The 15652-nt window shown below is 45.3% G+C and overlaps 1 protein-coding gene across 4 annotated transcripts in view; it reads right to left on the bottom strand.

Moving 5' to 3' along the window:
* LOC125740242 (cadherin-18-like) overlaps positions 1-15652 on the bottom strand; it is a 116311-nt gene that overhangs the window by 24619 nt on the left and 76040 nt on the right. For all 4 annotated transcript variants that reach the window (XM_049011136.1, XM_049011135.1, XM_049011134.1 and 1 more), the window contains 2 exons: positions 13339-13633; positions 3765-3884 (listed from right to left, as the gene is read on the bottom strand). In XM_049011136.1, the coding sequence (XP_048867093.1) occupies positions 3765-3884; positions 13339-13633 (415 nt within the window). The remainder of the gene's footprint in view (positions 1-3764; positions 3885-13338; positions 13634-15652) is intronic.

Genomic DNA, 15652 nt, shown 5'->3' with positions numbered 1-15652 from the left:
TGTTATGTTTGCATCTAAAAATAATGGAAACTCTAAGACTTATGAAATAAGTGATCGATTTGCCATTTGTCATTGTTATCATCATTTCTTCCCGCAAGTGAAAATGGAGCAAGGGATTGGCCGTACAATAAAACCCTCTTTTTACCGCTAGTGCCTTAAGGATTACATTTACGAGACAGACAGGTTAGATGGCCATATTGACCTTTTCCAGGGGCTTATCAGGTTTAACGGCGTAATCAGCAAAATCGTTGGAATTAGTCAAATAACATGGAAGAAATGTCTTGGGTGTGGCTAGTATTTAATAGGATCGGTAACAACAGCACAGCAATGCTGAATCGTGCACCAACATCCTTCTTAAGCATGTAAAGTGTCTACAGCACCTTGATTGCGAAGGTCCTGCTAACGCTACAAGTTATATTCTAATGGTCCAGAATGTTGATTCAGTGTATAATTAAACACATCACAGCAGAGTGGGGGGTTTGACAGCCTCTGGAGAGGGAATCCGCAGGCTGGGCTTTGTCATTCTGGCCCCTTGTGATGTCTACAAATTGGTTCCCTCAGTCCCTTTCATATTCCAGGAGTTTGGAGGAAGGCTCTTCCCCACAGCCTATCCCACACCAAGGCCAACCTGGATATCTCTTTCTTCCCATCCCACACCAAGGCCAACCTGGACACCTCTCTCTTCCCATCCCACACCAAGGCTAACCTGGACACCTCTCTCTTCCCATCCCACATTCCTGCCAACCTGGATACCTCTCTCTTCCCATCCCACACCAAGGCTAACCTGGACACCTCTCTCTTCCCATCTCACACCAAGGCTAACCTGGACACCTCTCTCTTCCCATCTCACACCAAGGCCAACCTGGACACCTCTTTCTTCCCATCCCACACCAAGGCCAACCTGGACACCTCTCTCTTCCCATCCCACATTCCTGCCAACCTGGATACCTCTCTCTTCCCATCCCACACCAAGGCTAACCTGGACACCTCTCTCTTCCCATCTCACACCAAGGCTAACCTGGACACCTCTCTCTTCCCATCTCACACCAAGGCTAACCTGGACACCTCTCTCTTCCCATCCCACATTCCTGCCAACCTGGACACCTCTCCCTTCCCATCCCACACCAAGGCCAACCTGGACACCTCTCTCTTCCCATCCCACATTCCTGCCACCCTGGACACCTCTCTCTTCCCATCCTGTCCATTTGTGTCTCCTTCTGGTTCAAGTTTTCCCCATGACAGGACTTCCTTAGAGGTGTCCCATGATCCTCCTTCCCATCCCGGCTAAAAACAGTGTCACGACCACTAACCTTTAACTGCAATGCAAATTTGGATGTTTAGTGTTTTCTACCTTATTTCAAACTAGTGTATTTGTTTTTTTTTTTGGTGATACACATCACATAATAAATGTTTTACTGTCTGGTACATGCATGAGAGCGGAACCATCTGTTTTAGTGAGAGCACATAAAGTGGAAACTAATACGGGATGAAAAGATGCTCCCATATGCTCCAATTAGAACGACCCGGAGACTTTTATTTGGAGTGCACGGCACTCCGCAGAAGCGCCTCTTCACAAGTCCTCTACAGAAAAGAATCAGGATGCATGGAACGTCGCCGCAGAACACTTCCATTTAACTATTTATCAAAGAAACGTAAAAATAGTTAGCGGAGCAGATGCAGTGCAGGCCTGCCAGACAGAGTCGGTGCTGATAATAGTTGGCATTTTTAACAGACGCCCGCAGTCATTAGACGGCCAAGAGAGGCGCCCGGAAGACAAACTCCGGGGAGTTTTTTTTTTAATCTTGTCAGCCGGCTGCCGTGACGACGAGGCCGGCAATGGGAGCAGCACGGGGGCGTGCGTTCGTCTTGAAGAACAGAGGGTCCGTAAATGTTTGCTTCTCACTTTCTTCTTTCATTTTTTTGCCAAATTGGATGTGAAGTGGCCCCCGGACATCTCCTCCTGACACTCTGCCCTCCCCTTCCTCGCCGGGCAACTCTGTTCTTAAAGGGGTCTGTCGGGAGACTCACAGATTGTGTTTTTTTTTTTTTTTTTTTTTCATAAACAGATTTCCGAGGCGCAATGTTGGCGAAGTGATTCACAGGTAGCGGTGGCACTGCGGTCTCCGCACAGCGCCGCCCTTTAACGGTATTACGGCCGCCGCTGCCGCCGAGCGGACACTTTATCGCATCATCACGATGATGTGATTACCGCTACGCCTGATATGCTCCACGCCTACAGGCTGGGTGGTGGCTTGTACCGGGAGGAGGAGGCAGGAAGAGAATCATAATCCGTACACACAGGCGTCTACGAGCCTTTACTGAGAACACACCTCCATGATAATTAGTATTTCAAAAACATGAGTTGAGACACTTTAGCTGGGCGAACTGGAAAAACACACACACACACACACACACACACACACACACACACACACACACACACACACACAATGATTTGTAATTATATATTCGTGGGTACTCTCCATTCATTTCTATGGGAAAACACTACGATTTTGACCCCTACCTAGCCCTAACCATGACCATAAGTAACCAAACAAAATACAAGACTTTTGGCATTTTTAGTTTTTGTATTGCATTCACAGATCTTTGTGGGGACCTGAATAATTATCCCCACAACATCATAATAACAGGTTAATATCACATTGTGGGGGGCATTTGGCACACACACACACACACACACACACACAGACACACAGACACACAGACACACACACACGCACACACACACACACACACACACACAACAACAAAAACAACCCCAATGCGCATCAGACCGAAGTTTAACAGAATCTGGAAGCTCTCCCAACCAAAGATGCATTTTGTGAAGACCAAGTGCCTATTATCTAGACTTCTATCTTCATTTGTTTGTTTATTCTCCATTTCTTGAGGGTGAAAACAGTAAGCTGTTACAAAATACAGGAAGCTGTCTGTGGCAGGCAATGGCGTGTGCTGGGGGGCTCCCCGTGAGGTGGAGAGGTTTCTGTACTTAAGCATTGGCTTCCTGGAAAGCCTGTGAGCTGTCTAAACCTCTCCTACACTTATAGCATGCAATCGGAGGAATACATTATGAATAAGTGTACTGCATTCAGCAACGATGTAAAGACAGATGCTTACAGCCTGCTTGACAGGGGGCTTTATGCACCCACAACAGCTTCGGAAATACATGCAACTGCAGGGAAAACACTTGCGGAGATATTAGACCATCGGGGGCGACGTGTGTCTCAGCAGGTTAGGATGCTGTGGTCGTGAACAGAAGGTCACAGGTTCAAATCCTGCGATCGGCCAAGTGATTTCATAATAGCGCCCCTGAGTAAGGCCCTTAACCCCCATTGCTCCCGGGAGTGTAAAAAAAAAAAAGTGTTTTCTCACTTTTTTGGATAAAAGCATTGGATTTATAGACCTTATTTCCAAGACCCTCCCATAGATGAGCATTGGCAGGAGTTCTGCTGACGCAACAATGTTCTGTGGGCAGAATGAAAAATGATTGGTTCTGAGAGAAAGCCAATCAGACTGAAGAGGAGGTGGGTCCAAGTAACTACAAGAGGCGGGACCAAGGGATCTGATTGGTTGGTCCCAACTCCTCTAGTTGCTTGGACCCACCTCCTCTACTCTCTGAACCAATCATTGTTCAACTTGCTCTCAGAACATTGTTGTGTAAGTAAAACTCTCATGAGCTAGAAAAGCAAAGACTGGGTGGTGTGTGAACCCCTTTCCCATAATCCCATAATATCCAGAAGCCCTACCGGTTTTGGGATCCACGGAGAAGTAGGGCTGTCCTTGTAGGATGCTGTACACAATCCTGGCGCTGTTGCCGTAGGTTGGGTCGTCGGCGTCTGTTGCACTGACCTGGAATACTGAGGTGCCTGCAAAGTTTATAGAAAAACCCACTTAGACTGATAAGGGAAGAGCACCATGGGAACCATTTGGACCTCACTGTATCCCACCCAGACACAGAGATTAATAGCTACCTTCGTCCAGTTTTTAACTGGCTGTGTGAAACTATTTAGACAACTTAATCAGCCATTAGTGAAGAAGCGAGAGATAAAGTATGGAAGGTGCCAGAAAAGCCACTGCCCTTTGCTGGTGTGATTACTCAGGATAAAACTCTATGAAAATGCTATTCAGGGGAACTGTGATTAAGGGAATTTGGTGGAGGAGTCAGAGAAAGAGGAAGACACGGGATCTCCTGAGAGAGAGCAGTTTGGGGATACACAGCAGGAGGGAGACTCGTGGAGAGGGAGAAGATGGGATCTCCTGAGAGAGAGCAGTCTGGGGATACACAGCAGGAGGGAGACTCGTGGAGAGGGAGAAGATGGGATCTCCTGAGAGAGAGCAGTCTGGGGATACACAGCAGGAGGGAGACTCGTGGAGAGGGAGAAGATGGGATCTCCTGAGAGAGAGCAGTCTGGGGATACACAGCAGGAGGGAGACTCGAGGAGAGGGAGAAGATGGGATCTCCTGAGAGAGAGCAGTCTGGGGATACACAGTAGGAGGGAGACTCGAGGAGAGGGAGAAGATGGGATCTCCTGAGAGAGAGCAGTCTGGGGATACACAGCAGGAGGGAGACTCGGGGAGAGGGAGAAGATGGGATCTCCTGAGAGAGAGCAGTCTGGGGATACACAGCAGGAGGGAGACTCGAGGAGAGGGAGAAGATGGGATCTCCTGAGAGAGAGCAGTCTGGGGATACACAGCAGGAGGGAGACTCAGGGAGAGGGAGAAGATGGGATCTCCTAAGAGAGAGCAGTCTGGGGATACACAGCAGGAGGGAGACTCGGGGAGAGGGAGAAGATGGGATCTCCTGAGAGAGAGCAGTCTGGGGATACACAGTAGGAGGGAGACTCGAGGAGAGGGAGAAGATGGGATCTCCTGAGAGAGAGCAGTCTGGGGATACACAGCAGGAGGGAGACTCGGGGAGAGGGAGAAGATGGGATCTCCTGAGAGAGAGCAGTCTGGGTTTAACCCTCCTGGCCTAATGTTACACATTAGAGCTCCTGGACCACTGTCACACTCAAACCATCCATCCACCCATCCATACTCTGTTGTACTTTGCAGGGTATTGGGGGTCCAGAGCCTATCCCAGAAGCTACAGGAGCAAAGCAGAGAATAACTCAGCATGGTGGAGCAACCCAATACAGGGCCTCCACACTCAAACTGCTTATCAGTTTTTCCCTTTCTTCATTCAAAAATCTGTCCAAAAAAAACCACAATGACCTTCAAAAGAATCTTATTGACAACAGGTGATTTTTTTCTTTCATCCAGAATTGTTTGCTTTCTTTGCAGATCCTTTCCAATTACATTATCAGCCTGGTTCCCCTGCTGAGGGCTGGTTTGGACCTTGCTGCAGCACGTCATCCGTCTACGCACCTACGTGTACGGATTGTTTTTTTTCTGGGACAGTCTATTGGCGAGAGCTGAGGATGGTTGGCCCAAATCTGACATTCATAAAGACCTCTCTCAGATCTCTCAGTTTTCTTATCAAAGCTGTGTATCTTATAATACATTTCGACCTAGCCCAGGCTGATCTGCCCATTTTCATTCTAGACGAGCGATCACACAAACAATATTTATAACATATGGAACAGCTTTGATATTTAAATCTTCCCAATTTTGCCTTGAGACCCATATTTGCATATATCCTGGGTAGATGTTCTGTGAGTTTAACCAAATACGCTCTGAATTTAGCAGTACTCAAAACCAACTTTGAAGACTTTGAGTACATTTACCATGAGAAGCAACGCACAGAGCAATAAAGCTATTGCTGTTTCACCCAGCATCGGCATTATAATACTCTGAATCTTGAAATAAAGTTCCAAATATTTAATTACCTCCAACATAGCAAACTGCTACACATATAAATACACAACTGTCTTACACATTTGGTCTGTGTGACACATGCTGGCATCCATTGCATAGATACATAACTGCACAGTAGAAAGCAGGCAAAGAAAATGTTTATGGCTATTTATCTCAGCAGTAAGTGGAGCTATATTTGCTGAGAAAAAAAAACACAATTTAACATTATAACATATGCAAATTAACAGTAACACAATGCAAAGGATTCCTTCTGTTCTCCATAAAGTTACAGATATCTTTATGAATGGCTGGATGAACACCGCTTCAGTGCCCAAACCTCTCCTATGGGGTGCCCCAGTCATTCCAAGTATGCATTAAATTTCACCGCCATCTCAGTTTCTTCATTAATTAAATTAGTTAAATATCTCAGTACACTACGACTTGGCACACTTTGACAGGCATAATGTCATCATTTTACACCCAGATCATTTAAACATCACTTCCCTTGAGTCTTTTGCATAATACCACATAGCAGTGTTTCCCAACCTGGTCCTTGAGGATCCACGGCGGTCCATGTTTTTGCTCCCTTCCAACTCCCTCTCAGACAGTCCATGTTTTTGCACCCTTCCAACTCCCTCTCAGACAGTCCATGTTTTTGCTCCCTTCCAACTCTCTCTCAGACAGTGCATGTTTTTGCTCCCTTTCAACTCCCTCTCAGACAGTCCATGTTTTTGCTCCCTTCCAATTCCCTCTCAGACAGTCCATGTTTTTGCTCCCTTCCAACTCCCTCTCAGACAGTCCATGTTTTTGCTCCCTTCAAACTCCCTCTCAGACAGTCCATGTATGTGCTCCCTCCCAACTCCCTGCCCTGGGAGTGAACAAAAATGTCGGCTGTCTGCATGTCTTCAAGGACCGGACTGTGAAACACTGCCATATAGAATCTTACTATAAAACTATAAAAATTTATGTAGAAAATCATATTTTGCATTTCATACACAGTACCCGTCAAAGACTTGGGTACACCTTCTGACAGAAATGTTTATTTGTACTATTCTCTATATTAGAATAATTACGAGGACATAAAAACTGTAAAATAACATACATGGAATTATGCACTGACCATTAAACAAAACAAATAATAATTTGTTGCGGGTGGTGGGGAGCTCTGTGAGCTGGGACCCAGAAGGTTTCCAGTTCAAATCCCTCGGTCTGTAGAGTGAGACCACCATTGGGCACTTGAGCAAGGCCCTTAACCCAAATTGCTCCAGTGACTGACCCGGCATTCTCCTCTATGCCAGATTCATGTGGTGGCCTCCTGGGATGCTTTTCCAGCCGTCCCGAAGGAGGTCTCCCACACATGCTGAACACTCACTGGCTGCTTTTCCTTCACTCTCTGGTGAAACTCCTCCAAAACCATTTCTACGGGGTTTAAGTCAGATGCCCAGGTCATGAACTGTCTTCCTGCCAATCAAATCTCTTTAATTTTCCAAAAACGCAAGCACACTGTAGTAATGCCACCGTCATACTTCGAAAACATATGACCTTGCGTTTTTAGTGATGGATGACTTCATAAAATTACAATTTGTGCAACAACTCAAAATAAAAAAAAAAAATATATATATATGAAATGCCAACTCTTAAGCTAGATATTGCACCGAAACGGAAAAGAGGAGGTATGTTTAATACAGAGAACTGCACCAGCCAGGGTGATAGTGCTAATCTAAAAAAGCTATTTTGCTGCCCCTTTCTTTTATTTGCCAGGCCAACATGCCCCCAAGCAACCCGTAGGCAACAGCTGGCTTTTTCGAATTAGCAAAGCTATCCAGAATGTATCCAGACAAACGTAGTCCAAAATCATAATGTCCAACTTAAAATAAATGGTAATACTTTACTAAACAGGGCACAAACAATGTAGCATTATACTATTGCTTATGTATTAATTAACCACAAACTAAGTCTGCTACATACTGATGATGCATGTTTTATCTCAAGCAGTTACTATATTTGTCACTATATCTGTTAATTCTGCAAACCTTTGTGAACTACGGCACACGTCATGAATAACACAAGTTAAACACTGATGTCTTCGTCATTAATGAATCTCGATGCATCTCCTGAAGTAGCGACTACATCAGTTTATGATTTGTTCATGAGTTATTATTAAGAATTTGTGTCCATAAAGTACAATGTTACCCCCCCCCCCCCCCAAAAAAAAATTAAATAAAAAATCAAGGCATTTTAGAGAATAATAATATTCACAAAGCTCTATCTTGGGCAACAAGAACTAACATTCAGAGAACATGATAAATCTGCAACAAGCCTCAACTGGGGATGTTTTGTAGAGTTGGCACCTGCTTTTGCTAAATTCGATGCTGTTCCTGCAGAACATCTGCGTTCATCCACTGTATTTACTGGAATGTCGAACTCCATACAAAATGATTTTACATAGCTAGCATTGCAGAAGTGATTCAAAGTGAGATTGATGGTGAAATAAAACTGGCAGAGTTTATAGCAATACGGAGGGACGACCCTACACTGGTATGTCACTTAACGATGAGGATAGGGGAAATGCATTGTTAGGTGATTTCATTGTTGTGCAAACATGATAGAGTGTATTTACACAGACATAACTGGTATACCCTACTACACACCTAGGCTACACTCTAAAATATTACACTGCAAAATAAGGATAAGATGTACAGTGCAGTAAATACATAAGCCAGTAACATAGATGTTTGTTATCGTCCATCCGGAGCCCATCCCAGAGGCTTCAGGCTCAAGGCAGGGAACAACCCAGGATGGGGCACCAACCCACCGCAGGCCACACTCACACACCATTAGTGAAATTCTATTCTACTGTAATTCTATTTCTACTATACTTTGTAAAGTAATTGTCTTAATTTGTAGTTACTTTTATTGTGTGCAGTATAAGATCTGTATTGTGTTGAAACAATGTGGATGTTTTGAGAAGAATGTAATGCTATTAGCTATTAAGCCAGTAGACGTCGGCCCCTTAGTGGTAGCGACGACGACCTCTACCAGTGCGTCTAAAAGGCTTGGCTTCCCGGTCATTTTCCCAGACCCCGATACTGGCCATACTTCTCCAACCTGATCTGCAATACTGTGAGGTGGCATCTTAAAAGGGAGGCGAACGTCTCTTCATTTGTTCCCTGTTCTCTGTCTTTCACTTGTATTCTAATTTAATTTGGCCACTGTTTTTTTATCATTAGCCTTTTATGTGCTCGGTCATGATCTGAAAACTGTATTAATCACTAAAACAGACAGCTGCACATTTTTTACATCATCGACAGAGAAAGCTGTCTAAAACATTGATTTCGGCTTTCAAGAAAACTTTTTTTTTTTCCCTTTAAAAAATTAGTTTGTACCAGTAAATAATTAATTGGATTCAGAACTGGCCAATAGCACATGATATTTCTATTAAACTCAGCTTAGAAATGTGCTAAATGCTCAGGGAATATCTGCACTGCCTCTGTCTTGTAAGTGTTTATCCCAGACAAGGTCACTTGGCACTTATCCGCAGCATCACGAGGCTGGGGTGCACCCCAGATAGGGTGCTATTCCATTACAGGGTGTGCGCACTCACACCCACACACACACCATTTAGTGACATTAGTTAGCCAACTGCATGTTGCTGGATTATGGGAGAAACCCCAGGTGCCACTGGGAGAACGTGCAAGCTTCGCACGCAGAGTGGGAGTGAAATTTGAACCCTGAATCGCAGAGATGCGGGGTGACAGATCTGAGCGCTGAGCCACCGTTGCCACCCATAGTTATATGCATTCCAGCCAAACAACTCCACTTTCAGTTTCATTTCAAATTTGGATCTATTTATAGCTGCTGAGATTCATGGGTAGAGTCAGGCGTGACCGAGCTGCAGTCCCACAGCATGCAGGCCAGCCTCCCCGTTAATGCATTTCTGAATGACCGAGGCTGGATCGCAGCACCATCCAAGAAGGCAGACTGCAAATACCAGCTACAAAAGCACACCAGAGTTTATCACTCCGGCACAGAGTGCTGTGTAGTTCTATGGGTTTGGGTCCTGTGCCCGTATCTGGAAGGTTGTGGGTTTGAGTCCTACTCCTGGCAGAGTAATTATATTGCCCTTCGGTCCTTTAGCAGTACCCTTAACTGCTCTGGGGGAGCTGAACGCTGTCTGACCCCGAGCTTTCCTCGCTTGGATGTTGCTTTGGGCAAAACCATCTGCTATATAAATGTTCTGTCACCTACCAGGGGTTTATTACACTGCGGGATTTAAGTTTGTTGCCAGACAAGGACTTTAGGCAGCTGGCTGCTTAACAGAAGCACCTTGCTCTACACTGTGTTGCCCATCCAGGCTTTAACCTGCTCCTGTTAAATCCACATCCGTCTGCATTTTGCCATCAGCTGCCAAATGATGCTTCTTATGTGCATTTTAAACAGAAAACTGAGATATGTCTGATGTCTATTCGCGCTCTACAAGAATGGAGATTTCTGTCCTGTGTCTGATCTCAGTGTCAACACCCCCAACCTGTGCCCATGCTTGTTTTCAGTGAATGAAAATATTCTATGTGTCACGGCACAACTCCTAAACGCTGTGTTATTTGCATCAGAAGGTAACTAATCCCGTTCAGCCACAGATCTATGAAAAGGTATACCTTAGCACTTAGAGTGTTGATATACTCAGTAGGCGTTGTAACTAAATTCAAAGCACCTGCTGGGGAAAAACGAACCAAAAAAATCTGAATTATTTGCTCCAAATTAAAATTATGATACGCAAAAACAACCCCTGATTTTCGGGTTCCCTCTCAAGCAGAGGCGATCCCCCATCATACGTTTGCATTCTGAGGCATTTAAAACTGTTTGCTTTCCGAAATCCTGCAGGTTTTCGCTGCTGAATGATATTTAGGAATAAAAAGCGACCAGAATCTAGCGCACCTGACAGCTGACACTACATACACCTGCTCTTGAACTGGTAACGGCGAGGATGAATGGCCTCTATTCATTTCACTTTGTCTCGCTGCTGCTGACGGTCATTCTGAACCGCGCTACATTAGTCACTGATCTGATATTTTACTGCTTATTTGTGAAGAGTAGCTTAAACGCACAGAGGCCTTGGTCAGTCTGTTTACAGGGAAAACTAGGCTCTTTGAGAAAACGACCCAGATGTCACAAAATACAAACAAACGTTTGTTCAGTCCCTCGCTCTGAGCTTATTTATGGTGAGAGGAAGAGAAGATGAATAGCAAACGAAACAGAGGAATGGCAATAAGATGCCGCCAGCCGCGCTCTGCCGCGTGACACAGCTGCAGCATTCCCGGGAGTTAGATGCCCGTTACGCCCTGTCCCCCCTCCTCCTTTCCCACTTCCACGAACGCCGGCAGCTATTCTTCCATTCGGCTGCTTTTCAGAGTGAGGACGAGAGGCTAATCCGTTAGCTCGCAGCTAGCTACGCGACATCACACCGCGGCACATTCATCCCGCGAATTCCAATTAATCAGCACTGATTGGCCGGTAATTAGAGACGTGATGTTTCACATGGCTCTCTGTTTAACAGCTCTTAATATACCGGCTTCCAGCTGCTTTAAAAACACCTCCAGCGGGCCGAGGCTACCGCCGTCCAATTCGAGAGGCCCCTGGGAAACTGCATAAATCTTGGGTTTGACCTGGGACGCCGTCCGCTGCGTCATCAAACCCACAAATGCCCCCCCAAGGAATAAAAGAAGTAGGGGAATGAGCTTCTGCATTGTTTGAGGAGCATCAAGATGAGGCTACCTCAGCAATCACACTAGGGCTTCTGCTGACCGGCGGAGTCGCAGTAATGTGGAGAAAGGGTCGGCATCCCCCACGGTAGCACATTTATGAAAGCAGAAGTAACTGATGTTTATGACATTTCTGGGCGTGCTCAGTAAATTCACTCTACTTCCATTATCAAACATCATATCATCATGCCTGCTGTTCATTACCACTGTACATTTTCTGTGTTTGACAGAATAACAGCCAGGTTATGTGACTTGAAGTGGCCCAAAACACATCGAATCCAGTTCTTAAGAAAAGTCAGGGGTTCTTTAATTGGTTTCCACTCCTAAATGTGCTGCTGTTCCATTGCTTTCCACCTTTAACATCCTCCCTGTTTTTCAAAAGAGCAAAATAAGCCTAAGAACAGCAAGGCATCAATAATCACCACATAATCAATAACGCACTGCAGTAAGACTCCCACTGGAACGCTCCATGGCGAACAGCAAATTCACTTCGCTGTTGTCTCGCGTCGTTTCTGACTGACTTCGTCACTGGAAAACAAGCGTGCCAGTTTCCAGTGAAAAGCAATATGCAGACGGGGGCACTTGGCAGTTCAGGATATTATAACTACTCTCAGAGGCCGAACACTATTACCAGGCCGAAAGGATGGAAAATATACAAACAAGCGAGCTAATAAAACAAACTTAATCTTCCGCGCAGACAAAACGCACGAGGGGGCACGTTTCTCAGCGCCTTTCCTCTCCCCCGTCTTGTAAGCAAGACTTCGAGGGCCTCTGCAGAAGGATTAATCCCCTTTAAAGCCTGGAGAGCGATGCCACTACTGTGTGCAGAGGTATTAGCAAAGAATGTGCACACAAATTAAAACACGGACTCCCATTACCTTGCAGGCAGCTTAAACTGCGCAAGTTAAAGTTCAAAAAGAGCAGGGGAAGAGGTAACCTCCGATGGAGAGCAAGACTCTCCACGCGGAAACGGCACAAAAAATTCATAACGCGATCTTTAACATTTTATTTATTTAGCGCAATATTTTACCCAAAGCAACATACAATTGGGAATGCTTGGTCAGACAGTTCCTGGAGCAACTTAAAGGTGAAGGGCCTTGATCAGTGAAATGAACTGGCAACCTTCCTGTCTCGGGCACAGTGAGCCTTGCATTGCCCCCATCTTTAAGGACTTAAGATTGGTTCGCTTTTTAAAAGATTTCTGTTTTATTATACTCTAGTAAATAAATGCAAGGCCAAGGACCTTGTGCAGTGCTCCTCCAGACACAATTCAGAGAGATGGGAAAGGATCACGAAATATACGCACTCAACCATGTTTTACATCATGTTTTTTTTTGTGACTGGCAATAATGGTGATCCACTGCTGCACTGGAACTGATGTTACATACGGCTATAACGAATCCCAAGCCTTTATGTGGCCTGCAGTGGAAAAGGAGAACTTAAATATCGCAAGCGTGATGAAAAGAGGCAGTGAAAACATCAACCCACGTTCTAGGCGAGAGCCAAAGCATGTGTTACGATCTCGAAAGGGAGTGCTTAGACAGCAAAACATAAACCTGCCTTCTCCAAATATAATCCTGCATTCAATCTTATTATCTCCATAGCTTTGGATGATAAAGTGGAAATAAGAAATCCAGTTAGAGGGCGGTGAGTGATGATAGCACAAAGGGTATAATCTAGCATGGGATGTTCTCAGTGAAAGTGTTGACCCAGCTAATATCTACTGCTGCATGGGGTATCAAAGACCGAGGTCTGAGTGCCTTACCCACGTCGGACATCTCGGCCACAGATGCGACAAACGGCCCGTCCGGGAACTTGGGGGCGTTGTCGTTGACATCCTGGACTTTGATGATGAATTCCGACTCCGGTTCCAGGGATCTGTTGGTGTGCCGGTCGATGGCTTGTGCGTGTAAGACGTAGTGCGCTTTCTTCTCACGGTCCAGGCTCTTGGTGGCGTGGATGTCTCCTGTGACCTCGTTGATGAGGAAGATGGTTCCTGCTCCCTCACCAGAAAGGAGGTATCTCACAGAGCCGTCGCCTTTGTCCGAGTTGGAGTGTAGCTGCAAGAAAGGAGATGCTTGTATGAAAAAAACTACATCTTAGTCACACACTCATGCACTCGCATAGTCACGTACACACATCTTAAACAATCAATTGCACACTACAGAGTCGCAAGAAGACAATGTCTTGTTGAAAGCATTCCATTTAAAATAATAACGATGATTCAAAATTCTGCAGCTTATAAACTGCATTCCTACAATTCTTCCTGATCCAAAAAAGGTCACTTGCATGGGAAGATGGAGTAGACGTCAGAGACATCCCTGCACGTGTGACCCTCACGAGACAGGGGATCTGCAGGGGATGAGTACATTTGCCTTGGGAGTCTTCGTTCTTTAATGCAAATACATGAATGACAGTAAATATCAGCAGAGCCCCGTGGAATTATGAAGTGAAGCAGAACTGGACAGTACCACTACTGACACGGGGGTGTTTTCGCTCCTCTGTGATTTCAAACAGAGGCACTGGACAACAAAAGGTTTATCTGAAGGCCCCTCACACAGAAGGATGTACAGAAGGACATGGCAGTCTTGTTGGTGAAAGCTGTCTGTGGTACTTGGCTTTAGAGGTGGCCTCAGGTGGGTCTGAACATTTGTTCAGAATTTCACAGAGCTGTTTCTGCAGAGAGCACTTGCAGGCATACGTCAGCCACTGTGACATTTTCAAGGCTAATTTACGGTTCCTGCAATACCTGGCTGGAACAAATCTATGCATTGGCTAAAATAAAATTCTAACACTAGAGTGTATGCGGGGGCGCACATGCTGGTGGGATGAGGGGGGATTGTCATTACTCTGAACAGGTTAATCCAACCTAGTCGCATTACAATGAGCCACATTATTGGAAAGTGAATGCATTATACAGTACTTTGTTGTCGTGGTAACAGAGACAAAACAATGGATTTATTTAGATGTTCGACAGTGCAGGTGACCACATCTGCTCACTTACACCTGGCTTATTTACAACTACAATTAAAAATAATACATCTACAGAAGAGCAATAGGCTGTAAATGCCCCATTATGATGAACGAGTGATTTTAATTATTTTTCAGTGTTCCAGCTGTGAAGTGAAATTACAGATCCCATTAACTAAAATCACATTACAAAATTAAACTAACAACTCATACATAATTTTGGGTAACACTTTACATGCACTGCACCCTCATAATCCATCCATTATGCATTCATAGAACATTAAGTGCACCTTCATTATGCATTTATAATGCATTCATAGAACATTCATAGGCAGCGAGTAAGTAGTCGACCCCCATTTATCGAGGTTAATCAGTTCCAGACTCTACCGTGATAAGTGAATTTCCGCGAAGTATAGGATTCTTTATTTATAAATCGATTACTTTCGTAGTCAGAGCATAGAGAACCTGTTTACGACCTTCTAAATATGGTTTTTAACATTGCTAGACAAGAAATAGCAGCCTTTAGCCACAATTATTGTTATGATTGCTGGACACGGAATCAGGATCGAAGGGTTTATTTGGAATCACTCCAAATGCAGGACACAGGAACATCCATCCATTCTCCAAACCGTTTATCCTACTGGAGCCTATCCCGGAAGCAATGGGCACGAGGCAAGGAACAACCCTGGATGGGGGGCCAGCCCATCGCAGGGCACACTCACACACCAGTCACTCACACACGCACACCTACGGGCAATTTAGCAACTCCAATTAGCCTCAGCATGTTTTTGGACTGTGGGGGGAAACCGGAGAACCCGGAGGAAACCCCACGAAGACATGGGGAGAACATGCGAACTCCACACACATGTGACCCAGGCGGAGACTCGAACCCGGGTCCCAGAGGTGTGAGGCAACAGTGCTAACCACTGCACCACCATGCCGCCCCGACACAGGAACATGTAGCAGCAAAACGTCAATGACAGACCTGGGGTTACAGACTCTGTCGAGGACTTAAATACACCGGACGAATCAAACTGGCAGAAAACAGCTGTTCACAATCATGGCTGCACACGTGATTAATAAGGCGGTGTGGCACACCGGAGGATCGT

This window comes from Brienomyrus brachyistius, chromosome 4 (genome assembly GCF_023856365.1).
Source record: "Brienomyrus brachyistius isolate T26 chromosome 4, BBRACH_0.4, whole genome shotgun sequence".
NCBI classification, from domain to species: domain Eukaryota; kingdom Metazoa; phylum Chordata; class Actinopteri; order Osteoglossiformes; family Mormyridae; genus Brienomyrus; species Brienomyrus brachyistius.
The sequence above is the reverse complement of the archived record's forward strand: the minus strand, read 5'-3'. Positions and strand labels throughout refer to the sequence as shown.